Source organism: Alnus glutinosa, chromosome 5 (assembly GCF_958979055.1).
Source record: "Alnus glutinosa chromosome 5, dhAlnGlut1.1, whole genome shotgun sequence".
Classification (NCBI taxonomy): domain Eukaryota; kingdom Viridiplantae; phylum Streptophyta; class Magnoliopsida; order Fagales; family Betulaceae; genus Alnus; species Alnus glutinosa.
The window spans coordinates 1,354,873-1,380,019 of record NC_084890.1 but is presented as its reverse complement, the minus strand read 5'-3'; the positions used below and the strand labels follow the sequence as shown (position 1 = coordinate 1,380,019).

The 25,147-nt window shown below is 37.5% G+C and overlaps 2 protein-coding genes, 1 long non-coding RNA gene and 2 pseudogenes across 4 annotated transcripts; 2 read left to right on the top strand and 3 right to left on the bottom strand.

The window, feature by feature from the left end:
- Nucleotides 1-7,735: 7,735 nt before the first annotated feature.
- LOC133868639 (snRNA-activating protein complex subunit-like) lies at nucleotides 7,736-16,079 on the top strand. 2 transcript variants are annotated; one of them, XM_062305568.1, is made up of 11 exons: nucleotides 7,736-8,557; nucleotides 8,662-8,720; nucleotides 8,809-8,875; nucleotides 8,949-9,007; nucleotides 10,531-10,651; nucleotides 13,103-13,191; nucleotides 13,270-13,360; nucleotides 14,719-14,814; nucleotides 14,961-15,086; nucleotides 15,171-15,443; nucleotides 15,659-16,079. In XM_062305568.1, exons 1-11 carry the CDS (start codon nucleotides 8,339-8,341, stop codon nucleotides 15,941-15,943), a joined length of 1,485 nt encoding a protein of 494 aa, XP_062161552.1. In that variant the 5' UTR covers nucleotides 7,736-8,338; the 3' UTR covers nucleotides 15,944-16,079. The 2 variants fall into 2 exon arrangements, with proteins under 2 accessions (XP_062161552.1, XP_062161551.1); XM_062305567.1 differs by having other exon boundaries at nucleotides 7,737-8,557; nucleotides 8,946-9,007.
- Nucleotides 16,080-16,095: 16 nt separating this feature from the next.
- On the bottom strand, nucleotides 16,096-20,204 carry LOC133868638 (E3 ubiquitin-protein ligase WAV3-like; annotated as a pseudogene).
- Nucleotides 20,205-20,253: 49 nt separating this feature from the next.
- LOC133869421 (uncharacterized) lies at nucleotides 20,254-21,463 on the top strand. Its single transcript, XR_009900448.1, has 2 exons — nucleotides 20,254-20,845; nucleotides 21,135-21,463. It is a non-coding gene; the product is annotated as an uncharacterized LOC133869421 (long non-coding RNA).
- A 400-nt stretch (nucleotides 21,464-21,863) lies between these two features.
- Nucleotides 21,864-23,994, bottom strand: LOC133868186 (uncharacterized; annotated as a pseudogene).
- LOC133868792 (F-box protein CPR1-like) lies at nucleotides 23,804-24,810 on the bottom strand. Its single transcript, XM_062305804.1, has one exon. The coding sequence runs from the start codon at nucleotides 24,481-24,483 to the stop codon at nucleotides 24,001-24,003; it is 483 nt and encodes a 160-aa protein (XP_062161788.1). The 5' UTR covers nucleotides 24,484-24,810; the 3' UTR covers nucleotides 23,804-24,000.
- Between the last annotated feature and the right edge of the window lie 337 nt (nucleotides 24,811-25,147).

The window sequence follows — 25,147 nt, the reverse complement described above, 5'->3', positions numbered from 1 at the left end:
AAAGACTCCAAACAAAACTAGCTTTCTAGTGTTTGGATCTGACCCGATTTTCAAACTGGTTTTTGGTGCAGGGGTTTTGGAAGCCCATTTATGACTCCAAACAAAACTAGCTTTCTAGTGTTTGGATCTGACCCGATTTTCAAACTGGTTTTTGGTGCAGGGGTTTTGGAAGCCCATTTTCCGGATAAATGGGCTTTAATACATATGTGTGAATTCATCTAGAGTCTTCCCATCGTATTGTTTACTTTCTTATTTTCAGATACCAATTATAATCAAATGGTTTACAGGATGAATTGTTATAAATTGTCCCAATTTATTTTTATTTTTTTAAAAAAAAAAACTGTTTTTTGAGATGTTCTTATTGTTACAGTGTGTATGAACCGAGTCTAATGTCATAATTATTCACTTCTTATAAAAAAAAAATTTAATTAATTAATTAACCGCTTCTAAAATGTGATTTTGAATGTAAGATTTCCCCACATTAATAACTAAACAAATTCCGATAAATATATATATATATATATATATATATATATATATATATAATTATAAGTTTTCAGTAAGATCCTAAAAGGCTAGCTAAATTTCTTTTATGGAAAAACTTCACAAAACCTCATCCCCACAGACTTTCACTAGTTTTGAAATTATCCCCCTAAAATTCAAAAACTCATAATTTCAGCCATCAAAGAGTTAATTTTTTGCAATGCTCTCCGTCCGTTAGGGTTACCCATTCTCACTCCTTAGGCAGTTAACACTAATTGTTAACCGCCTTTAGATGTGGTTGGAAATAACTGATAAACGTCTCTAGTAGGATGGTTAGCAATAGTGAGCAATTTTGGGTAAGGCGTATAGAAGCTAATTGCTTTTTAATATATATATATACACACAAAACGACGTCATTCATTCTATAACCCCCTCCATTAGGGTTACACATTCTCACTCCTCAAGCAGTTAATGCTAACCATTAACCGCCTTTAGATGCAACTGGAAATAACTGATAATTGCCCTTAGTAGTAGGGGTGAAACCAGGATTTTTAGTAAGGAGGACGAACTTATATAAAGATGTAACTACGTACATAAGTATATAAGTACAATAGTTTCTCTCTATGTATGTGTTTGTACGTGTTTATGTAAAATAAAAAGTATAAAAGCCTTAAATTTAATTCCATGTTAAATTGTAAGTCATTAATATATGCAAAAGTTACATGTCTATTTTAAAATTACAATTAGGCACGGTATATCACAATTCATAAGGAAACATTTATGCATAATGATGTATAATTGCAATTAAAACAGCGTGCTTATCCATTCCTTTTTATGTATTTGCTTTTTATTAGAGATAGAATTCACCTTCTAGATTAAAATCAAACTAAACAATACGAAACCCACACAGATTATCATTATGTTTATACATAAGAAACATGGTGAGTATCAAGATGAGGATCAAAACATACTAGGAGCCGTAGCAGGAGTCAAAGACATTGCAAAACAACAAAAACCCACAAAATTAATCACTAATAACAGTAATTTTCCAAGAGAAGAGAGAATAATTAGTTGGATCTCAGAAAACTTTCCTGACTAAAATGACATTTTCCTTCATAACAAACAGCAACAAAGGAGAAATTAGAAAAATAGAAGAGTGGGGTATGGTGAAAATGACTGGCATGCTCAATTAATGGCGGTGGGAGCAGAGACTTTGTAGGCGGCGGGGAGGGAGTTAGCCTTGGTGACATTCAAGACGATATCGAGAGAAGCACTGTTCTTGAAGGCTTCACAAAGGCATGCAGCATCAGCCTTGAGGCCAACGCAGCAGACGACTTGGTGATTGCGTGAGTAGTAATTGAGACATGCAGGTGCAGGTGCAGGTGCAGGAAGCATGCTTGACTGGCTTGTGATATGATGTGGGCTTAAATCTCAAGGAAAAAAAAGAAATCAAGTTTGGGTATTTGGTTAGAAATGAACGGTAAAAACAATGATATTTTTTGTTTTTTAAAATGAAAGAGGGGTCAAAATATAAAGAAAATTTTTTAAGGGGGACAAAAAAATTATTTTGAGGTGACAAATTTATAAATTTACATGTTTTTAAGGTAAATTTCAAAACTTTTGGGGGGACGAACGTCCCCCCACCCATACACGTGGTTCCGGCCCTGGAAACAATAGTAATATGTGGCGGCCTAATGTTCCACAATTTAATGGACTACAAAACCAACCAAGTATATCAGCAGTCCAACAATCAATTTTACCAGCCGCCACCTAATCCTCATCCTCCCAACCAACAACAGCAATTAGCCCTTCCACCTCCTGCATTTTTCTTGTGTTGTATAGACAAATGAATATCTTTTTATTTTGTAATTTGTAGATTTTCATATGCAATAGTAGCTTGTCTCTTTTTGTTGTTGCAACTAGTAGATTTCCAAGGTGTTGTAACTACCTAGCAGCTCATGTACTAACACTAATTATAATTTGAAAACTCCCATTTATACCTTCGCTGGGAGGAACTTCCTTTATAGCCCTTTAGGATGTCGTGCTTTGGGTTGTGATTCCCCACAAAGCAAAAGTTTGAATGCCTAAAGTATTTAGAAGATAGAAGGCATCAGATTTTTGTGTAATACTTATTGAGAGATCTTATTTGTAGTGGATAAAAGTTTTGCAAAAATTTAATATATGGAAAGGTTTTGTTGCTATATTGAGAATGCTGAACAAGTTGATCTTGTGTATTTTGTTGTGATGTTGAATATTGTGATAGATATTACCCTCTTGTCTTCTTTATGTCCTCCCAAAATTGATGTAGTTTTTAAAATCACCATTGGATCAAAATTCAATAGTGATTTATCATAAATTCAATGATAATTTTAAGAGCCACATCAATTTTTAAGGGAACAAAAAAAAGACAAAGGAATGATATATAGCATTACTCATAAAAATGTAGATTCAGATTCAGTTACACATTTCTAACAATCCAATTGCCCATCTAACAGTTTTAACTCCCTAACCCAATACACGCACATTCTATTCTACAATTACAAACAGCCCAACCCAATACGAAATATGTGCATTTTCACACTTCCCTACCCTTTAATGGATTTAAAAAAACGCATACTCTTATAAAGCTAAACGCACCCTTAACTCTTTCCTCCAAAAGTCAAAAGTCAAGGTCTCCAGTTTTCGGTTATTAAAATTTAATAATTGGCTCCAGAATCAGGTACTCTAGTTAACCGGGGTTCAACCCCAGTTAACTGAGGGTTACCTGGGAGAAACCAGTTATTCGGATCGGGTATGCATAATAATAATAATAACCTCAATCCAATCAAGAGCACATACCCAAATAATATTCATCATCCAACACTATCACTGCCAACAAACCCAAATAAACAATTTATTTTTTTTTAAAAAAAAAAAAACAAAACAAACGAACAAGATCACTGAGGCTACGAATTCAGTGTGATAGGGATAACGGGATAAGATTAGGGTTAGATAGGTTTAAGAGTTGAAGTTGAAATTCCAACTCATTAGGATTAGATTAGTTAATATTATGATTAGAGTTTATCTGAATTTGAATATTAGAATTTAGGTATTATCACTTTATGCTTTATCTGCTTGTATTTCTATTTAAACGTCATTTGGTCGTTAGTGAAAAGAGAGAAAATAATTAATATAGACTTTTGTCTTGTGATTTGATTCCAGCATTAATTGAATTCGAGTTCATTATCATCTTTCCATTCCATTTCTATATTTATCCCTGTTTTTCATACTTCCACTACAAATCACGCATTAATTGGTATAAGAGCAATGACGACCCAAAATTATCAAAACAAAACTTACTACAAGGACATCACACCGGATGAGGAGAAAGTCATAAACAAGGTAATCATTAAGCTTATTGCATTGACAATAATCAAAAAGATGAAGGTCATGATTATGGACCAAATCCAAGTTAGAAACCCTTTAATGCATATAGCAAAGATACACAAAAATCGAAGAGACAGCATCCAAATACCATATAAGGAGAAAATCAACAGATATTTCAAAGGAATTGGTTCTTAAATAACTCAAGGATCCAAAACTTAAAACCACATGCAATTCTCTGAAAAGTGTATATACTGCACAGACAAAGAAAATTGACGCTAGAAAACAAACAAATTAACGAGTCCCTTGTAGAAAAGTTGATATGCAAGAATGCCTTCATATTTAACCAAATCAGGACACAAATCACATTTGCATTCTCTAAATGTCAGGTAAGAAGATGATAGCATCCTCTGACTATTTGTACACATTTTGGGTGAGGAAAAAAATAAAAGTTAGAAACTTAAAAAGAAGCCAGTGATACCAGGGATTCATTTTAGTGAATTGATTTGGTTATTAAGTGGGTTCTGAGTAGTAAGTAGTTGCCACGTTTGTTTGGTTGCTGATTACAAAAATTTAATATGATTAAAACAAAATTGTATCTCAGTCAGGAATTTTGATAAACAACACATTCATTGAAAGAACCCAAATCAAACCAGCAGAATGCTAGCATTCTCAATATCCCACCATCGTGAATTCGTGATGCATGACCCCAAAAATCATAATAAACTCATAAAATGAGATCCTTTATCAAATTTAATCACAATATTAGATACTTGTTCAAAAATTTCATCTTCCACCCACAAAGCAAAATGAACCCAGACCAAAGAAAATGTAAAGAAAAAAAATCGTGCCTTATGTAAAAAAACAGAAAAATAAAATAAAAATAAAAATCAGAGAAACCAGAGAAAAATAAAATTAACTCAAATAATGGAATCTACAGAAACTTCATATGAAAAAACAAAACTGTATCCCAGTCAGGCATTTTGACAAACATCTTACCTACGAATACATAACACAACCAGCCAAATAAAATGAGAGATCCTTCGACAAATCATGAAAAGGGGGAAGAGGGGGGGGGGGGGGGGGGGGGGGGGGGTCAATTATACCCAAAAATTGATAAAGAAGTTAAAACAAAATATAGTATTTGACTGTGCAAACCCTATAAATTAGGAAAAAAAGAAAAAGACAAAAAAAATCTATACCGAGAGACCATGAATCTCTCCCTCAGTCTCTCCCACACACAAGCACAGAGAGTAGAGCTAGTGTCACAGCCGTGACATGGCTGCATTGGTGGCAGCAAGTGGGATGCCTTGCACCCTTGCTGACCACCTAGCCCAAACATGAGGGAGGCATGCTATGTGGCTAAAACTGAAGCTTTGCAGAATTGGTTGGTGTTGGCCCAAGCACTGTCAAGGTGCTTGCCCCAGTATGCTTGTGGTTGTATGGGTTGTGGCTTAGCCCAGACCCTGGTCCCTTTGCTGACTGATGATCCTCTTGGTCGCTGCAAGCAGTTGCCACATGATGGCACTACCTTGCCCTTGCCTGGGCACAAATGATGAGCTGCAGTGGGCGAATTCAAACATAGTATGGCTTCTGGCAGTGGCCCTGGCCCAGATGCTGGTTGGGCGAGTTCAAATGTGCTTGGGGGCTTGTCTCTAATGATGAGTTGACTGGCAGTGCATGGCAGAAGGCTGAGAGGGAGGCAAAGGAAACTGTTGGTGGAATTTAAATATGACAACTGCTGCAAACACGTGGCATGGCTGCTGGGGCAAATTACTTGTGGGCGAACACTGTGGCTACAGTGATAAGTTGCAAGTGGTTTGATGCTGCAATAGGGTGTGGGCGCATGCCAGCTGGCTGCCCACATTGACAGGGCTGAAGACTGGTTGTTGGGCTATTTAAGGAGTTGCTGGGTGCTCCTGAATAGCAAGAGAGAAGAAGCTGACTTAGTCTTGTGTTGAGCTGCTGGTGAGGAAAACACTAAGTGGTGTGAGTGTATTATGTGTGTTCCATTTGTAAGCCTTGTTGGCTAGACTTGGGTGCCATTGTGTTGTAAGACCCTTTGTCATTCCTTTGTATATTTGTTGAGTGAATTATAAAGGTTGGGAGGTGTTGCTCCTAAAAGATAGTGTGATGTGCTGTGATTGTTTTGCTAACTAACTTCGGTAAGGTGTTGGTGGGCTGCTTAGGCACTGCTGTGTGCTTTGTCTAAGGCCATCACGGGGCTAAAGCTGGGGTTGCTGTCGAGCGAAAAATTCAACCTGTGACAGCTAGGCTATTGGATATAGCAGTGAAAGGGAAACGTGTAACCAAACAAAGGGTACGACTGTATGGGAGAAAAGCAAACCCAGAACAACCCACAAATCAGACAAACAACCGATGCACTATAACCAAAATAAAAATCAACAAAAGAATAGAGACCTGCGGGTTTGAGGAGAGAAGAACGTCTATGCGAGTCCAAATCTGGCTGCTCCATGTCCCGCACCCACACCGCTCCAGGCGAGTCCATATCTGGAATTGGGGGCTCCAGAGCCTCACGAAAATCGCGGTCCCATGAGGTTGAGGAAATTGCTAGCAAAGGTACAGGTATCAAGCGACTTTTTTCGGCAAAGGTACAGGTATCATCCCAAAATTTTTTGCCTAAAACCTTACCTCCATGGCATCAAGCGATTTATTCTGTCTTCGGTAGTGTCGACCCGTATCTCCTTTGGGGAGGTGAGGCTGGAAGTTAGGAGAATGGAAATGGAGTGTGGGTCAGCAGAAAGAAGAATGGGTAAGAAAAAAAAAAAAAAGAATCAGGAAGAGAGAGAGACGCAGAAAAAATGTGTTTTTCTGAGGCTTGACGTGGATCGATGAGGTGTCGTCTCTAAGAGCCATTATTTTAAAGGAACAACTGAGATGAAAAAAATTGTGTCCCGGCAATTTCTCAATCCGCATTTCCCTATCTTCACAGCTATTAACACGCATCACCCAACAACAGAAGCATACGTGTATCTTCCATACGTTTCACGACGTTTTTCTAACCCTTAGTTGCTGCCTAGACCGGTGACACACTAAGCTCTCTAAGCGCACTGGCAGCAGATACTCAACTATTTTTTATTTTTTTTTTTAAATTAGAAAAAATTTAAGGAATCAAACTATTTTTTCTTTCTCTATATAAATACACCTCACAACAGCTTCCTTTTATATTTTCCTATATAATAAAATAATATTTTTTACCTCTTACTTTTTTTTTTTTTTTTGCTCATCTCCAATATCCATACTGAACTGAGTTTTCTTTTTCCCCCCCGGCTCTCTCTCAGATTTCCGGTTCCCTTTTTGCCTGCATATCCCGTTGACTATTCACACAAACACATTAAAAAAACTTAATTTATCGTTTTGATTCTGATGGCTAAGAAAGGTAGTGCTAAAACAACACCAATTCGGCCTCTTCGGTGAATCAATCGCCGCGTCACTCCACCGACGATAACACCATCGAGAGCCCTCAATCGCGTCACGCCAAGAGGGCAGCGTCGTCACCAGCGCCATAGGGAGATTTTCGTGCTCAGAGAACATGAGCAGATCACTGCCGCTCCGTCATTGCCATCCAATACGACGTCGTTGTCATCGTCGACGTCATCGATGATTGCGATTGAGCCAAATGTCGCTTTGGTGGTGCGGTCTCCTGCCGGTGATGGATTTTGCCGGCCAGTGGAGAGAAGCGTTGCTGAAACAAGCTTGGACTTAGAAATCTGTTGGAGAGAGGCGCGATAATGGAGAGACAAATATGATGTAAGTGGAGAGACATTCGTGTTTTTTTTATTAAAATAATATGTTGGGAATGGGTAGTACTGTAGCTTCCCAAAGCTCCCTCTCTAAAATAGGGTAACCGTTAGTAGTTTAATTTTTTTTTTTATGACTTTTTAAATATTTTTCTTATTTTATGAAATAAAATTATTTATAGGGCATGCGCTACTAGGGATCAATCCCGCACGGGTTATTGCAGGTAAAACGCATTATATGGATTTTCACAATTGTAGACGTTATTTTTAGCGAAATGATTCAGGTTTATTTATTTCTGCAAACTTAGTAAACTCTGGATTGGCTCATCATCTCTGTTTGTTTTGTTGATCCTGAAATACCTTAATTCTCTTGATTAAATTGATGGAAACAAAGTAGTTGATTGTGATTTTTTCTATGCGAGAGACGTTCCTTATCCGGAAATACTGTTTTGGATGTTTTCTTTGGTGTTGCTCCAAGATTTCTGTTGAGATACATAATCTGCTGTGTCGGGTCGGCATGATCCGTTGACTTAGTCGTGTCGTGTCGTGATTCAAAACCTCCTTAATTGGTTAGGTTTCCTGAGAGTTGTAAATCGGCTTAATTTTTGCTGTTGTAGTGGGTCTTAGGGTCTGTTCTAGTATTGTCCGATACGGGTACCGTATTGCATAGTGAAAGTGTCGGTGATTCAAAACCTCCTTCACCGTCTAAAACCCTTAGCAGAGAATACGGCATGGAGCACGATTGCAGTAATTCTAATATTGAAGAAGAAGAAGGGAGAAGAAGAATGGAGACGAGAGAGGAGCGTGGGGACAGCTTAGGAGGGGAGGCAGAGGAGGAAGATGGTGAAAACCTTTCAATCCCAAGGGGTGGACCCATTTACGTTCCCAATCTGGTGGGTCCCCTCTTGCCGGTTCCCCAGTTTAGGGATTCTCTTCGCTGTCAACTTCAGGTAGCTATTTTTTGAGATTTTTTTTTGTCTTTCCAATTATAGTTTCGTGGTTCTCCTAAAAGAATAAAAATTGTTGGGGACGTTGTTTATATCATTCTACGCAGAAACTAAAAGCGGAACTATCTTGTTCTGATCCGTCTCAACAATGTGAGGAAGATATTTCGTACGTACATAGCATCCTTGTGTTTTATCTACACTTAATCTCTTTTCAGCTACTACTCTTAACTAAATAATTTAGTTAATAAATGCAGGGTCGATGAGCTTAAAATTTTGAGTGAAGAAGAATTAGTGGATATGGCTATGAAGGAAGCATTTCAGGTACCATGCTGTTTATTTATTTATTTGCATCAAACTTGAAAAGTTATTTTTGTAATTTGTAATGTTGCAGCAGGACGAAGAGGATTTTGAAAATCCTTTGCAACCTTCAGAAGAGCCCTCTTCCTCTGCAAAGTGAGTCATATATGTTATATGCATTTCTTTTTTACATGACCTTGTTTTGAACCTTTTACTATAGACATTTGATTTTCCTTTAGATGTTCCTATGACCACAAATTCATTTCATTGCAGGGTCCTTATGATATCTCTCATCTATGGTTGTTTTTGACAATATCAAAATAAGATCAGATAGCTTTCTATTCTCATATATATGCATATATTTGTTCCATTTATCTTACTTTCTTGACACACTGCTTGACAACCTTTGTATTACAACGCCTTTCAACCAAGTACTTGGGAAAGTTCCAGCCTTTGGAGTATGCCTATCTTAAAAATTGGTTTTAGCATCGACCACATGAAGGGAACAGAAAATAAAAAAAAATGAAATTTTCTACAGGTTTTATCTTAAAATTTGATATTGTTAATAAAATCAGGAAGCTGCGGGTGGCCGGTTCTTCCCAGCCGTCGACGCAGCTGTGGGTGGCCGCCACACGCCATTCCGGAGTGCGTGACCAAGGGAGTTTCCGCTTTTTTGGTGCTAGATCTACGGCATTTGGGACCTCTTCTCTGCGCATGCGCCTCTCTAGTGGCTTCTCCAGCGTTTTCCGCTCCTCCCGCTTGGTTCTGCGCCTCCATGCGCCGGCGTCTTTTTTTTCTTTTTTGTTTGTTTCCCTGTATTTATGGCTTTTTCTTTGTATTTTGGGTTTGTTCCTTTTAGACCTATGTCGGCTCGGGTGTTGGGTCTCTCTTGGGTTTTGGGTTTGTTTGTTGTTCTTTGGCAGGGTTGTTCGGGGTTTCTGGTGGGTTTTGGGGTTTGTTGGGTGGGGATAGTTTCAGGGCTAGTTTCAGTGGTTTGGGTATTTGATGGGGCTTCTACTGTATTTCAGGTTTTATGTGGGATTTAGGTGTTGTGGGTCCTTGTGGGTTTTCTTGGGTTATGTTGTGGGTTAGCTGAGTTGCTCCTGTGTATACTACCTGTGTACTTAGGAACGCCTTACATTTTTTTAATAAAATTTTCTTACTTATCAAAAAAAAAAAATCAGGAAAGTTCAATGAAATCTCATACCCAATGCCAAGCAAAGCCCTAGTGTCTACACTCCCTATGGCCAAGTTCTGCTCAAAATTTTCTCATTGACTCGCAAATTTTCTGCTTCAACACTCCCTATGGCCAACTTTTGCTTTTCAACGATTTCATATCTGTTGTTTCTAATGGATAAGTGAAGCTACTTTTTTTTTTTTTGAAATATAAGTGAAACTACTTGTAGAAACATTAGGGGTTTGTTTGCTAAACTCACCACATAAAACACAACTATTTTCACCTTTATGTCATATCACACCCAAAAAACATTACCAAACGATCCCTAGATATTTTCCGTTTGCAAAATCTGTTAGGTGGTCATCATCCATGTTTGTGTTGGCTGACATTATAGTTAGCAGTAGAATCCCTGAGCCATGATTTCAAACGTGATTCAATTTGACTCCCTTCAAACTTTCATACAATTTGCATATATTTATAAGAAGTTAACTTCTGATTGTAGGAGATCAAGCAATCCTCCTTCGGTAATCGAATGCGCTAAAGGTAACAACTCAAGGAAGAGAAAGAAAGATAGCAACTCAAGGAAGGGAAAGAAAACAAAGGCAAACAGTCATGCCGTTGAGGTATCCTACCCATGCAATTATATCCATTTTGCCTTTGCATGCCTATCACTAACATGTTTCTTTCGGTTAGTAGTATAATGCCCATTATACTGATATCCTTTTTTTTTTCTTTTTCTTTTTCCTACAATTAAGAAAAATTATTCATTAGCCTTTTCCAATTTCAAATTTATGATGTTGTCGGTATGTGCTATATGATACTATTTACTTTTCACTTCTTTTGTTTGTCTGTTTTGTTTTTAAATGTTATTTTAGTGTTGGAAGTGTGGTTCGGTCATATTAATCTCTCTTATCTATAGAGTTTGAATTTTATTTTTTTTGGTGTAGGTTGGTTACTGATGTGGTTGTTTTATACTTCAATAATAATAATACCACTTGCAATAGCACGAATCACTGTAGGATAGTGTATATATTGAGGGTGTCAATCCTCAGGGATTGGTTGATTGTATTTATCAAGCTTTAACAAAATCAATTTTAATTTATCCCTAGAAAATGATATTTTTGTGATTTTTGATTTATAAACTAACAATTGAAATTAAATGCTAGAAAATAAATTAAAATTGAACTTAATGAGATGAAAAATAGGGAATTGATTTCATTGCAATCCTTATAACAATGGCTATCATATTAACATAGGACATTCATTCTAGGCATGATATTACTTGTGTGTGTTTGTCAGAAACACAACAATGTGTAAAGAAAATACCATCATCAACAAATAAGTGTAATCCATCTTTGTTAAGCATGGACTATCAAATTCATTAACTTGGTTACACACAAACAATGATTAAGTGTAACTCATCATAGGATTAGTACAAATCATCTACCTAAATTACTCTAACCTAAAATGTAGCATGACTTGTCTATCCTAGGCATGAATTATCAAAACCTCTTGTTGCATGTTCAAATAATATCATTGCATAACCATTATATTTATCATTTTTTGGAAGACAAATATAATTTGAGTACAATCAAAATAAAAAGCTTTCTCATAGACAAGATAAACATTTCATTATGATTGCAATAAACATTAAAACCAATTACAAAAATGCAATTCTCATAGTTATACAATTATCAGTGCCCAAAATAAAAATCCCAAAGAAAAACACAATTAAGCCATTGATACTTGGATAGGGTTTATCAAACCCTAGGAAAAGCTTTGGCCACACATGGAAGTCCTTTGATAATTTGGAGTTGAAGCGCCGACACCCATAAGCTGTCCGCCAAAAATATTCAAGTAAAATCTGGAACTCTCCCTCCTTCACGTTCACTGCCTCTGTTGTGTTTAAAAGCTAAGAAAAACTAAAACTACACTAACCTACTCCGACTCCTAAGCTGCTCTACCGACTAAGAGAGCCAAGCCCAAATGGACGTGGGTCCTTTTATAGAGGTAAGCTTTCCTTCACTTGAAGAAAGGGAATCTATGACAATTCTGCACTGCCCACATGAAGTTCCAGCCGCCCAAGATGTTTCTTCATAGCAAGGAAAGTCCACATGTAATCATGCTGGCCAAGAGAAATCATGCTCTGATTTATGAATTTTACTCCTCTGCCGTTTCTTCAGTTTCAGACTTGCAGGTCGCAAGTCTTTTTTTCGGCGCTGCACAAGAGAAAACAAAGCCCACGCCTCCTGCTTTATTCAAAATTCTGCACTGCCCAAGTTTTGAATTCAGCCACTCAAAAAAAGTTATCTTCCAATTACTTGTTGATTTCATCTTTCTTGGCTTGAAGGAAAGAATCCAACGTCACATTCTGCACCGCCCAAAACCCACGCATGCTCTTGAAATGATTCTTTCTTTTCCTTATTTTCAGACCTGCAGAACTGCAGTCAACATTTTCGGCGCTAGGTGCGCTCGAGTGCACTTGAGCGAGCTTGCGCTCGAGCGACTTCACTCTAGCAGGAATTCTGATCCGTTTTAACTCAATTTCTGAGGGCTTTTTGGTCTTTTTTTTTCCTTTAACCACATGAAAATATTAAAAACACTAAAACAAGGCAAAAATGTTAAGTTACAATTAGGCTAACTAGCTAAGGGTTTAACAATAGTAAATTAAGGGGCCTGAATGTGCAACATTCAAGACCTATCAGTTACTAGGTGAGTTCTGTTTAGCATATTGTTTCCATGCCTTTTTACTATTGATTTTGTGGACCCATTGACCATTTCATTTTTCATGTAAAACTAACAAAATGGAAAAATGGTTAAGGGTTCATATTTTAGGACTTAGCATATGCGTGTTGACAATGTATGTTTTAGTCTCTACATTTATTGATTTTATTCTTGTTTGGAATAAACTTGAGTGGTGTTATGTACAGGCTATCAGTACATTGTTTAGTGGTGTTACGATTCAAAATGCTTGCCTGCTTGTCAGTGCTCTATTTTTATCATTTTCCTTGTTACATTTAAGGTTTCATCTGTTCTTGATGGAATCTGATAATTTATAGCTGGTATTTGTCCAGAGTAGTTATACTGCAAAGGTGGAGCAATTTGTGAAAGTCAAACAAAAGCAGGATGAAGACAAAGCAGCAGCAAGACTGCATTCATTCAAGTTTGTATATTGACATATCTATGGACCTCTTTAATTATTCTGATTTTTTTTTATTGTATTTCTCTTGTTTTGGTCCAGTGCTAGTTGCAAGATCAATGAATGTGCCATTACATTATTAGAAAGAACAGAAAGGATGAAATCTCTCCGGTTTACAAATTCTGCAACAACGGTATGCTTGAAAAATGCCTATTGCACAACTCACTTGCTGGTCTTTGATTGTTGCTTGAAGAATGTATATGGAAATCAACCTTGTAGATGCTTTAAGATTCAGTTTGCATTCCAGCTGCCTTCTTCTTAATAAGCTATTTTTTCCTTGAATTTTATCTATATTAATACTATAAATCTATAATCAACCTGCCCATAGCTTGTCCCACTTGCTCCCTCCTCTCTCCCTCTCTCTCTGAGTTAGATAAATTAGTATCTATATGTTTTTTATTTCTTTGAGAAAAATGCTGAAGAGGAAAAGAAAAAGAAAAAGAAAAGGAAAAAGAAAATACCAACTGAAATGATTGAAATTTTGAGGATCGTGAGCGGTCATTGGTGGAATTAAAGGCTTTCTTCTGTAAGAAACTTTACCATTAGGCTGTTGTCTTTGATTTTAATATTCCTAACTTTCAAGCTTTTTTAGATATTTTCTCTTCTTTTAATTAAGTGTTTCTCTTGTATATATCCTGTGTACCTGGGTTGCGTCTTTACGCTTTTTAATAATACTTGCGACTACTTATAAAAAAAAAAAAAAAGAAATAAAAAACCAACTGAAACAAAGCTTGATTCTAAGTTACTCTTTTGATTAAGCAAGATGCATAGTTGTTATGAAATTGTTGTTGGCTGCGGTGAGGTAAAAGTGTTACTGAAGCTCTTATTTAACTGTTCATGGACATGTTGGCATAACGTCAGATTGTGACAAATGATTTCCACAGCTGATTATTGATAATACAGAACTTCTAATTAATCTTTCAATACTTATAAGGATCGCGGATGGCCATACTAAAGTAATGAAGGAATTTTCAAGATTGTTATTCTGGTTGATATATTATGTTTCTTTTACTAGAGGTTTGAACGTTTTTACTTATTTATTTATTTTTATGATGAATGAAGTTTGAACTAAGAATAATTCCTCATTGGCATTGGCATTGGTATTACTTTTATGTCTGCATCTCCATATAGCTTGGATACTGTTTCATAATTATCACGACCCTCAGCTTTACATTGAGCATGCTGCCTTCTAGTTCTTGATATAAAGAACAAAGAAATTAAACTTGGGGTTATGTCAGTTGACTTTGACCACTGAAGCATGCATATATTTTTTGATAACGGAGCCCTTACTTTCTTTTTCTCTCTTTTTATTTTTTTATATTCTTTATTTTTTTTAAATCATTATTTTTTATCGTAGTTATTCATATTCTTACATATAATATCCAATTGCTGAATCTGACTGTTCAAAATGGTTGAGATTTCGTATTTACCCTCTATGCTTTTATACAAATGTACTTATCTAAAAAATGCCTTTATACAAATGCTCTGCAGGTGAAATCAGCAAGTACTGGGAAACACATTGCTGTGCGGTATTCAGATGTTGTTCTTTCTGTCGAGGTTTACCATAACTCACGGAAGTGGGTAAAGGTATGTCACTTTCAAAACAGGCAATTGTTGGGCTCTGTTTGTTGGTTATATTTGGTTCAACAAGTCAAGATCATTTATAGGTAGAAAAATCATGTATCGACCTATAACCTATCTGCTATTGATGTTTATGTGAAACTTTTTTGTAGACTCAAGAATTTTTGGTCCTAGGACAACAAAGCTTGACTGAACTGAGGGATAAAATCTATTGTTTAACCGACCAGGTGATGCAAAAGGCTGGGCAGCATGATCCTTCTGGATATTTTCTTGTAGAAGTAAGAAGCACTATTTGTTCTCTGTTTGTTTTCATGAGGAACATAGTTCGTTACCAAATCTAATAGAATGCTAATGTTTTGTAGGATGTATTCTATAATGATTTGAGGGATCCCTCTGCTATAGATTATAGTAAACCTATATTTGATTGGCTCAGAAACTCTAGGGCTGATGCTCTTAAAAAATGGGAATGCATCATAACAGGGGAATTACCACAGAAGCAGAAAGCAATTGTAGGTGATGATGTTACAGGCCTACAATTGCCTCAGTTCAAAGCTGTTAACATGCACAGGAATGACAGAATACAGTTTTGTGACTTGGGATTTCGACTTGGTGCTGGATATCTCTATTGTCACCAGGTAAGATTTTGTTTGCAATGTAATCATTTTTTTGATGATATAAACATCTTTGTTCTTCATGCTTTTTTTCCCCCCCAAATGTTGCACTTGGTGAAAGAAATGGCTTCATGTAATTTGTATGGCATGATTTATCTTTCATGACATGAACTTTTTTGTTGGCAAAGTTATTATAGCATGCCCATATAATTCTTTTGTTTGGGAATTGCTTGTCACAGGGAGACTGCAAGCATACAATCATTATAAGAGACATGAGATTAGTTCATCCAGAGGACGTGCAGAACCGAGCTGCTTATCCAATAGTTGTATTTCAGTTAAAATTTCGTGTGCAGAAATGCGATGTCTGTAATATACATAGAGCTGCAAAGGTGACAGTTGATGACAAGTTGGCCCCGGAGAACCCGTGCTATTTTTGTAGAGACTGTTATTTTCTTCTTCACTATGGAAAGGATGAGTCTCTGCTGTATAGTGACTTCTCAGTTTACGATTATCAACATGATTGATGTTGATTTTCAGCTGAAGGTCAACCTCTATTTGTTGCATTATAAAAAGTAGTTTTGATACATGTTAGTGTCATACATGTGAAGTGGATCTTATTGTTGGAATGGAATTGGTAAAGCCGAAGTACTCAGACATGCATCATCAATCCCAACAGTAACTGAAGTATATATCGTCTCTTAAACAACTGGATGACAATAAGAAGAAATGAGAGAATTGACAATTCAAATCCTTCATTGTAATGGTAAGGGTATACATTGCACATCCCAGTGGTGTTTTAAGCTTAGCAGCTCAATCAAGTAACCAGACTTAACATTGGCCTTGGATGACTGAAATCATCTTCTAAATGGTTACTGATTCGTATAGACATACATAACATACAAATCTTTGTTGGGCAAGTTGGATGAACTCGAAGCCTGTAGCCATGTAAATGCTTAGCCCATCTTCTAGCCATGTAAGGATCGTGGTAATCCCAAATTTCAACGCTACTAGTCCTCCCACCAATGCTCACATCCCTCCCTGCACTTGCTGTTGCATTACTTTTATCCCCTACAGTCACTACAATTTCCCCTGTTCTAATGCATTTTCGTCAACTTCACCCTCCACGTAGCTATATCCCACATGAACATCTCCATACTCTCCCAAGTCAAATGAGATCCTCCTTTCTTCACCACCTTTTAGTTCTCCAATCCTTATGATTCTGCAATTAACTTCTTCCTCAATTCTCAACTGGATATCTCTAATGACGCCTCCTAGCATTCTTAATAGGAACTGTTCAAATTCATGCATGACGGACCCATTTGAAGTGCCAAATCCGAACCCCACATGAAACCTATGGATTGGAATGGGCACTTCCAGTATGGTAAGCTCGTGTTGGACTATCGAAGAGATGCAGGATAGAGGATTGTGGATTTTTGTGGACACGATCTTCAAGTATCTTAATCCCCTTTTTAAGCCCTTCAAATGGATCTGCTTGCCCCATACAGAATAAACGATCAATGACTTGTAGGACAGTCCGCTTTCTATAGGATGTCATGCGCCTAAGGGGAAAGGCACGTGCAGCAGCCGATGAGTAGGTAACAATGGTTAAACGATCAATGGGTCTAAGGGAGAAAACCACCAATGCCATCGACTACTTGAGCAGCCTCAGGTGTGGCCCACTGGGGCTTGCAACCAAGATCAAGTCGGTTGCTTGTTGATGTACTAACTTCATTGAAAGAAAAGCCTAATTTGAGGAGGTGCACATAATATAAAGTGTTTGCCTGTTTAGTAACTGCAACAGTGATGAGGAACCGCAGGTCAATCGATGTAGGGGTGGATGGTATGGGCATGAGGTGCGAATACTAGTCATTTGCATAGATGAATGAAAGTTGGGAGGCGCACTGGGTGGAATGGGCAGTAAAGAGAGATAAAGGCGGGTACAATTAGTCAAGTGATCGGGCTCAATAGGGTCATCGTCGTCATAGTGGGCAGAGCACAAGAATGATCGCCCGTGGACATGGAAAGTAGCAATGGAGTCATCAAGGAGTTGGAGTATGGGATCATTTTGGTTGCAAGAAGAGAGTGAAGCATAAGGAGGGTTCAGGCTGCAGGGCAATTGGGTCCAATGGGCACAGCAAATAGGGCAGGTGACACTACCATGGCGAACATTGGAGGAGATGCAAGCAAAGTGGAAAGCATGAGAGCATTGGGCTGTGAATATTGCTTGCCCTGGGCTGCTTCCCCTGCTGTTGTAACTCAAAGGATCTAGACATATTGCGCACAAGTTCTGCCACATGAATCAACAAAGATGGTGTTAAATCAAGGGAAACACATTTTAAAGTAACAAGCAGATAAATATGACAAAAGCTCAAAAATGAAAAACAATTGCACTTTTCCTTTTAGAATTGATAAATGGTTTTCTGGATATCTAACTTTTATTCTAGTCTATGTCTATTATAACAAATTCCATAATTTCATGGCAACTTTCTAAAAGAAACTCAGAAAAGAATCCTATTCTAAATGCTTTTTTTTTTTGATAACCTATTCTAAATGCTAATGGCCTGAGTTTATACAAAACGATTTCCCTGTATAATGATGCTATAGAGCAAGTGATCTGGGATGTTCTAGTGGAGTAATACAGAAATTGTTAATAATTGGGAATATAATGATGGTTTATTTACAAAACCCTCCCCCTGGCCCTCTTATTACATAAAAATAAAAAAGAAGTAATGGGCAACATAATTAGCTTTCAGCAAAAACAAGCCAGAGATATGTTTTTACAAGTTTTTCAGAGATGGGGACAATTTCTTTTAAGTTGGGGGATTATGTTTTGTTGGGTACTGATACACAGCAATTGTCCCATTTGTTTGAAGGCAGAGGACTAGTGCAAATCCTATTTAATATGATGGAGAAGAAATAGTACAACTTTAGGTTTGGGCACTCAAGGTGGAGTTTTGTGGTTGGTAGATTCAAAATTCAAGACAATCATATTCAAAGATGTAAATCTGTAAAATTGGTAGAGGATGGGTTGGAATTTCACGCTTAAATAGAATAGTGGTTGAGGAAAACGTCATAATGAATGAGTGCTTTGTGCAGGTGGGACTTCCAAAGTAGGTTCTGCCGTCCACATAATAGTGGATTCTTCAACAGCTCCTTTTTGTGTCAGATTAGAATATTCTACAATTTTAAAGAAATTTAAAAATTTTAAATTATGTAAATTCTAAGTTTTATTTTATTATTATTTATTTACACCAAGTACTGTGAAAAATATTACATATTAAAAATATGACATGTTATCAAGGTAAAAAAAAAAAAAAAATCATTGCAAAAGGTTTTTTTTTTACTTTTGAAGACACTTCTTCTTTACTAAACCAAAAGATAATTTTTTTCTCAAAACTTTTATACGACATAAAGTGTAAGAATTTGAGAAAAATATACTTAATTTTCATTGTTAATATGTAGCATTTTTTTCATTTGGTTCGATACATGAAACGACATCAACGGAGAAAGGTAGAAAGTTGCCACAATTTTTAAGATATGTAGGACGCAAAATTTGTTGGAAGTTCAATTTTCTCAGACGAAGTCTCTGGTACACTCTTGCATTCTTAACAAATCACCTTTGCCTTCTCCATCTACTGAAACTCCAGGCCCATCTTCCTTTCTTCGTAGCCCACCAAAAACTGAAATCGAAGCGAACCCATAAACATTTTTGAGTCTCCTATAGTGGGCATCAATCAAAATCCACTTTTTCTCACCAGTTGCTGAAAAATTTCCACTGAAAGTAGATAATGTCTGAACAGTTACTGATCTGAGACCCAAATGGAGGGACGATTCATTGAACTGGAAATGGGTCTCTTGGCGAACTGAAGGTGTGGATTTGATGACCCAGATAGTAAAGAAGGTGAAGAAGACGACAGAGGAAGTGACTGTGAAGGAAAATTGACTGCCGTGTTGGTGCTTTTTCATCGCAAGCTTGAGTTAAAATTAAATATACACACAGACCCGTCCTCGCGTGGCGTGTGGTCTGATTGGGGAAAAGTGTAAAAAACGTTTCTGGGAGCACAAATAACTAAAACATGAATGAATAGTAGAGATGCACTGAATTTCGAAAAGAAAATTTATTTCAAGCAAAATGTAGGGGAAATGAGTTAAGAAGAAAAGGAGCTTGTGGGATGGGGAATGGGGAATGGATACCTTAGAAGTAGGGACGTTGTTGGTGGATGATTCTGATTCTTCTGCATCTGCAACATCTTCTCCTGTGCTCTTCTTTGCATTTGTTGGAGTCACAGCTGAAGAATCCGAGATCTGCCCAAAACATTGAAAAATAACAACAAAGAAACCAGACCCAGTTGACATTATTCATATATACGGTCTTGCCTTTCTTAAGATTTACATAGTAAAACAAACTCTTGAGAGAAATCTGCATGGAATGAAAAACAGAAAAAGGGACTACTTTGGGTTGTCACTTGTCATGGCAATCTTTGATCAGAAAGTGAGAAATAGAGACGAATATTTAATTGCTTACAGTTTGAGTAGCGCTAGTGGTATGGAGGCCCCCTAGAGCTTTACTCCTGGAGAAGGAGCCGCACGCATATGCTGCCGCAACCACCACCTTCCGAGCTGCTTTTCTCAGTTTTGATGTTGCTCCTCCTCCTCTTCCTCCCATCCCTTTTAATCTTATTATGTAGAGAAATGATTGAGCGCCACCCCCGCATACCACTTCTCACCACCTCACTTACGTGGCATGTATTTTTTATTATTTAAAAAAAAAAAAAAACCTGAAACTCTAAATACTCTCCCTAATTTTTTTTCCCCCACCCCCCCCCCCCCCAATTTTCCACCCCCCCTACGCTGAAACCCCTCTCCTCTCTCTCTCTCTACCTCGCTCGCTCTCCGGCCGACTGTCCCTCTCCAGCCTGCCGTCTATTTCCTCTCCTTTTTCTGGCAGTTTCTCTATCTCCGACAGCCTCTTTGGCGGTGTTCTCTGTCTCCGGCGGTGGAATCCATCTCCGGCGAGGTTTGTTTGTATTGTCTCTCCCTCTCTCTTTCTCTGCTAACATCCCCCCCCAAAACCGCCGTCCCCCCTCTCTCTCTCTCTCTCTCTCTGCTCAAATTCCCCCCAAACTGTCGTCCCCCCTCTCTCTCCCTCTCTCTCTCTGTTCAAATTCCCCCCCCCCCCCCCCCCCACAAACGGCCGCCCCCCTCTCTCTCTCCCGCTCGCTCGCCGGTCGAGCCCCTTCCTCTCCCCCATATTTTTTTCCTCCCCCAAACAACTGCCGCCCCCTCTCTCTCTCTCTCTCTCCCTCCCGCTCGCCAGTCGAGCCCCTCCCTTTCCCTCAGTTTTTTTTTCCTCCCCCCAAACTGGGGAAGTGAAGATTGGTGATCTCGGGCAATTCTCCGGAAGTCACATGCGGCTCACTGTGTTGGTATGTTTTTGACGGATTAAAACCCTGTGATTTTTTTTTTATTTTTTATTTTTTTTTTGCTTTGGCTTTGGATCATTTTTACTATTTTTATCTAACGGAAGTTGATTGAGACCTTGTTTTATATACTGAATTTGTGATGAAACAAAGAAACTTTTTATCTGTTGTAACATGCTCTTTTCAATTTTTTTTTTTTTTTTCTTTTGGGTACATAGTGGATTTGAGCACTGAAAGACATTTATTTAATAAGAAATTCATATGTTTTTTGGGTTATTTTTCACATGGACTCCAGAGTTCATGGCTCCTGACTGTTGGGCCTGCAAAGAAGGCGAAGCAGAAAGAAGAACCGAAGAAAGATGAGAAGGAAGAGCCGTGGAAAGATTCTGTCCTCTCCCATGGTCACATACCATTATATCCCACATCTTGAAGAGTATCCAAACAGTTGTGTCATATCCTGATTGTAAGACTTGAGAGGGAACAACTGAGAGTTATTGAATGCTTTGGTGATGAAATTGGTATGTTTTAGGAACCCATTTGAGATAAACATGTGTAGAGTGTGTATAATGGAATATATTGTGATTGAAATTCAGGGAAAATGAATAAATGGATTTTGGAATAGAAGTGATTTGATTTCCTGTTACTATTTTGATCCTTTTCTTTTCATTAACGACAAGTTTTATGAATTTTGAATAAGACAGCAAAGGTTAAGGGTGGGCCATTAATATTATTTGAAAAGAATATGGATTAGGAACTATTTTCAGAATCAGGATTATCTTTTCGCAATTCCTAAAATCAATTATTACATTGCTCCATAACAAGGAGATCCAAAATGAGAGATTCATAACAATAGAACCTAAATGTCCACAAAATTAACTATTACATGTTACGTAACAAAGAGATCCAAAAAGAGAGATCTATAACAATGGAACCAAAATGTCCACAAAATCAACTATTACATCGCTCCATAACAAGGAGATCCAAAAAGAAATATCCATAACAATAGAATCTAAATGTCCACAAAATCAACTATTATATTGTTCCATAACAATAGAACCTAAATGTCCACAAAATTAACTATTACATTGCTCCATAACAAAGAGATTCAAAAAGAGAGCTCTATAATAATGTAACCTAAATATCCACAAAATCAACTATTACATTGTTCCATAAAAATCATACATGATTTTCCAACGTGGAAGTAATGACCTGCATCAAAAGACGGAAACTTTCAAGCTCTGCACCAGTAATTGTGGGCAAGTTACGTGGATTGTTGAGTATGGCATGTACTTCATTATAGTGGGTCACACATACATTGCAATTGATGGGTCTGTTGGAATTATGGCATTAGCAACATCTCTCATTCAAGCAAATTTTTGGGCTGAATTGATATTTATACAATAAGTTAATTGCCGCAACAAGTGAAGCAACACTACTTGGCTCAAAGGGAGAGGATCCATAGTCAAGACCCACCGCAGATTAACCTGAAAATATCAACTCTAATAAACATGCGTCTAAAATAAATAAATTTCAATAACCAACATAATTCAATATAGAAAACTTCACCTTATAGCATAGCCAACTTAGAAGCGACATATCACCTCTTCATATGGTTGCAGTGAAAGCCTCTTCATATTTTTGTTGGCTTACCAATATGGATAACTCATTTATTGGATCAATCGACAAAGGAGCCTAATGCAGATATGAGAAACCACTCTGCTAATGATATTATTTTGTGCTTCTGATTATGACAGGTATTTGTAAACCGTATACGGCGGGGAGGGCAGATTGGAAGGGCTGTGGAAGAGTTCTCATGAAACTGGGGGAATTTGGGCAGCAAGAAGAAAATGTAAAATGGGCTGAGAAGCAATCACCAGACATCTTTTCTATGGGTGCAGAGTTGCTAACTAGTCTATACAAAAATTCATTGTGCACCATAGCTTTGCTAAGACAATAACAGTTGCAACTTTCAGTATTCTATTTCCAAGTAAAAAGTTCAACAGTACTAAATTATGATCATGTTGAACAATTAGCCAATATGGATAAAGCCAATTCCTCATACATATCGAGAACTCAATTGTAAACCCATTAGCCCTAATACATTCATCCCAAATCTCCTAATGGGAAATATGGTTGATATTTAAAGTCACCAAACCTCATTTATAAACAATGTAAAAAATAATGATATTCATATAACTTTAGCTTCTAACTGCTATTATGCAGCAATATAAAGCATTTATACAAACGAGAAAACTGTTGCACCCTAGTTTTAAGCCATATGATATAGTCAAAACTCAAAAGGTATTAGAGGCAGTCAAAAGTACCTAGCATCTAAAAGATAGTTCTCCCTGTGCTTGCTATTTACAATGCCAACAGCTTGTTCCTCATTTATCACTTCCTCCATCGTTCCCACCAGCAGATTATTCCTACCAGCAGATTATTCCTGACACAAACATAGACCAACATGACTTTAAAACTAAGCCCTTAATATTAAGCCAATGAATTAATCAAACAAAGAAATTACACTCAAATCAGTTAAAATTTTACTTTTACACACTATCACCGTCGAGAAGAACAAGACTTCCCATACAAATGGCCATCTCAAACCAAAACGAACTAGGCATACCACGAAACTGAACCCTCCTGCCCCTTCTCTCCTCTATGTCATACCAAAAGAGACTCGTCATATTGCTCCATCAGAACCTTCTTTCCATCTTTGGATTACACCAAAGGCTTAAAGTACTCAAAAGGCCAAGGCACTGCGTCCAGCACAATGGTGTAAAGCCGAGTCCATGACCTGACAACCCTGTGCTCCTTCATCACCCCAAAGGAGTGTATCATAGACATTCACCAAACACATATACATCCTTTCAAGACCTCCAAGATGAGATTCGAAACTCCGGGTGCAGATTTAAACAGAATCCTACACCTCTGGAACTTCTTGGTGGCTAGATCGAAAGCTAGAACGGTCTCCTAGCCAACCAATGGAAAGCACCGTTTAAGAACGCCGTGCTTGGAGTCAAACTAGTAATTAATGCTTTAGGCCATTCCATTTCAACCCTCTTCCAAGAATGCACTCTCAGACTATATATCTTGAGTTCACAGGCCCTTCGAATCGCACCCTCAATATATCTAAGGAACTTCACAATCCTCATAACCTTCTAGTCGACGTTAATTGGATTGTGCCTGAAGGCAAAAAGCGCATACCCGTCACAGTCGTGGAAACCATAAAGTTTTTCTATCGGTTCAATCGGCAACTCCTTGTACCGTCTGATTAATGGGTTCCAAATCCCAATTTCGTTTCTAGTGTTGTGGATGCAAACTAGTCCGTTGCAGTACGGCAACATTTGGGTGTACTGATTGAGATCGCTCAGAGGCTGGCGGATCTTAAGGGCTCTGTCGAACTGGTTGTCATCGTTAAAGCGCACCAAGAAGCAATCCTGCGGCGGTTGTAGTTTGTTCTCCAGGAAAATGATCGTTTGTTCTCTGTTGGCCGCTACGGAGGTCTTGAGCTGCATTTTGATGAAATTTGGGTCGTTGATTAGCGCGTACCATGGCTTCGAAACGCACTGAAAACATAGCAGAGGCTTGACGGGTAATCGGAGCAGTATTTCGATGATTAGCTCCAGCGGGAGAGTCGACATGGACGGAGAAGTATCTCAAGTCTCAAAGCCCTTCCTTCTTCTGTTTTGATGCCAAACTGAGCCTGATGGCTCTGTTATAAATGTTTCAGAGATAGCCGTTGGCACTTGGCTATGAAGAAACAAGCCTGAAAGGAAGATAGAAGAGAAAGGAAGAAGAAGAATCGAGAAAGCTGAGGAGAAATGATTGAAGTGAAGAAGACTGCCGTAAGGCTCGAGACAGAACCTTAGCTGGATGACATTCTCAAATCTCAAGTCAAGCCTCGTTGACTTGAGTTTAAATAAGCAAGTGATTCATTGGCAAACATTCTGCACGTTTGGTTTTTCGTTTTTGATTTTTTGAAATTTTAATTATAATTTAATGATTAAATTTCAAGACAAATAAAGTTGAAAAAATATTTGGATAGTTTAACTTTTAAGATAAGATAAAAAAAAAAAAAAAAAAAAAAAAAAAAAAAAAAAAAAAAAAAAAAGAAGAGATAAAATCTTATTTATTTTTGAAAAACTCAAACACTAGAGCAAATAAAATCAAGATTTTTCTTGATCTCAAACATCCCATTAAGACCTATAAAATCGTGGAGCCAAACAAACTCTTAGTTTATAATTTGTTTTAATCATATTATTTATTGAGTACGAAAGTCACAAAATTTACTTGATTAATGGAAGG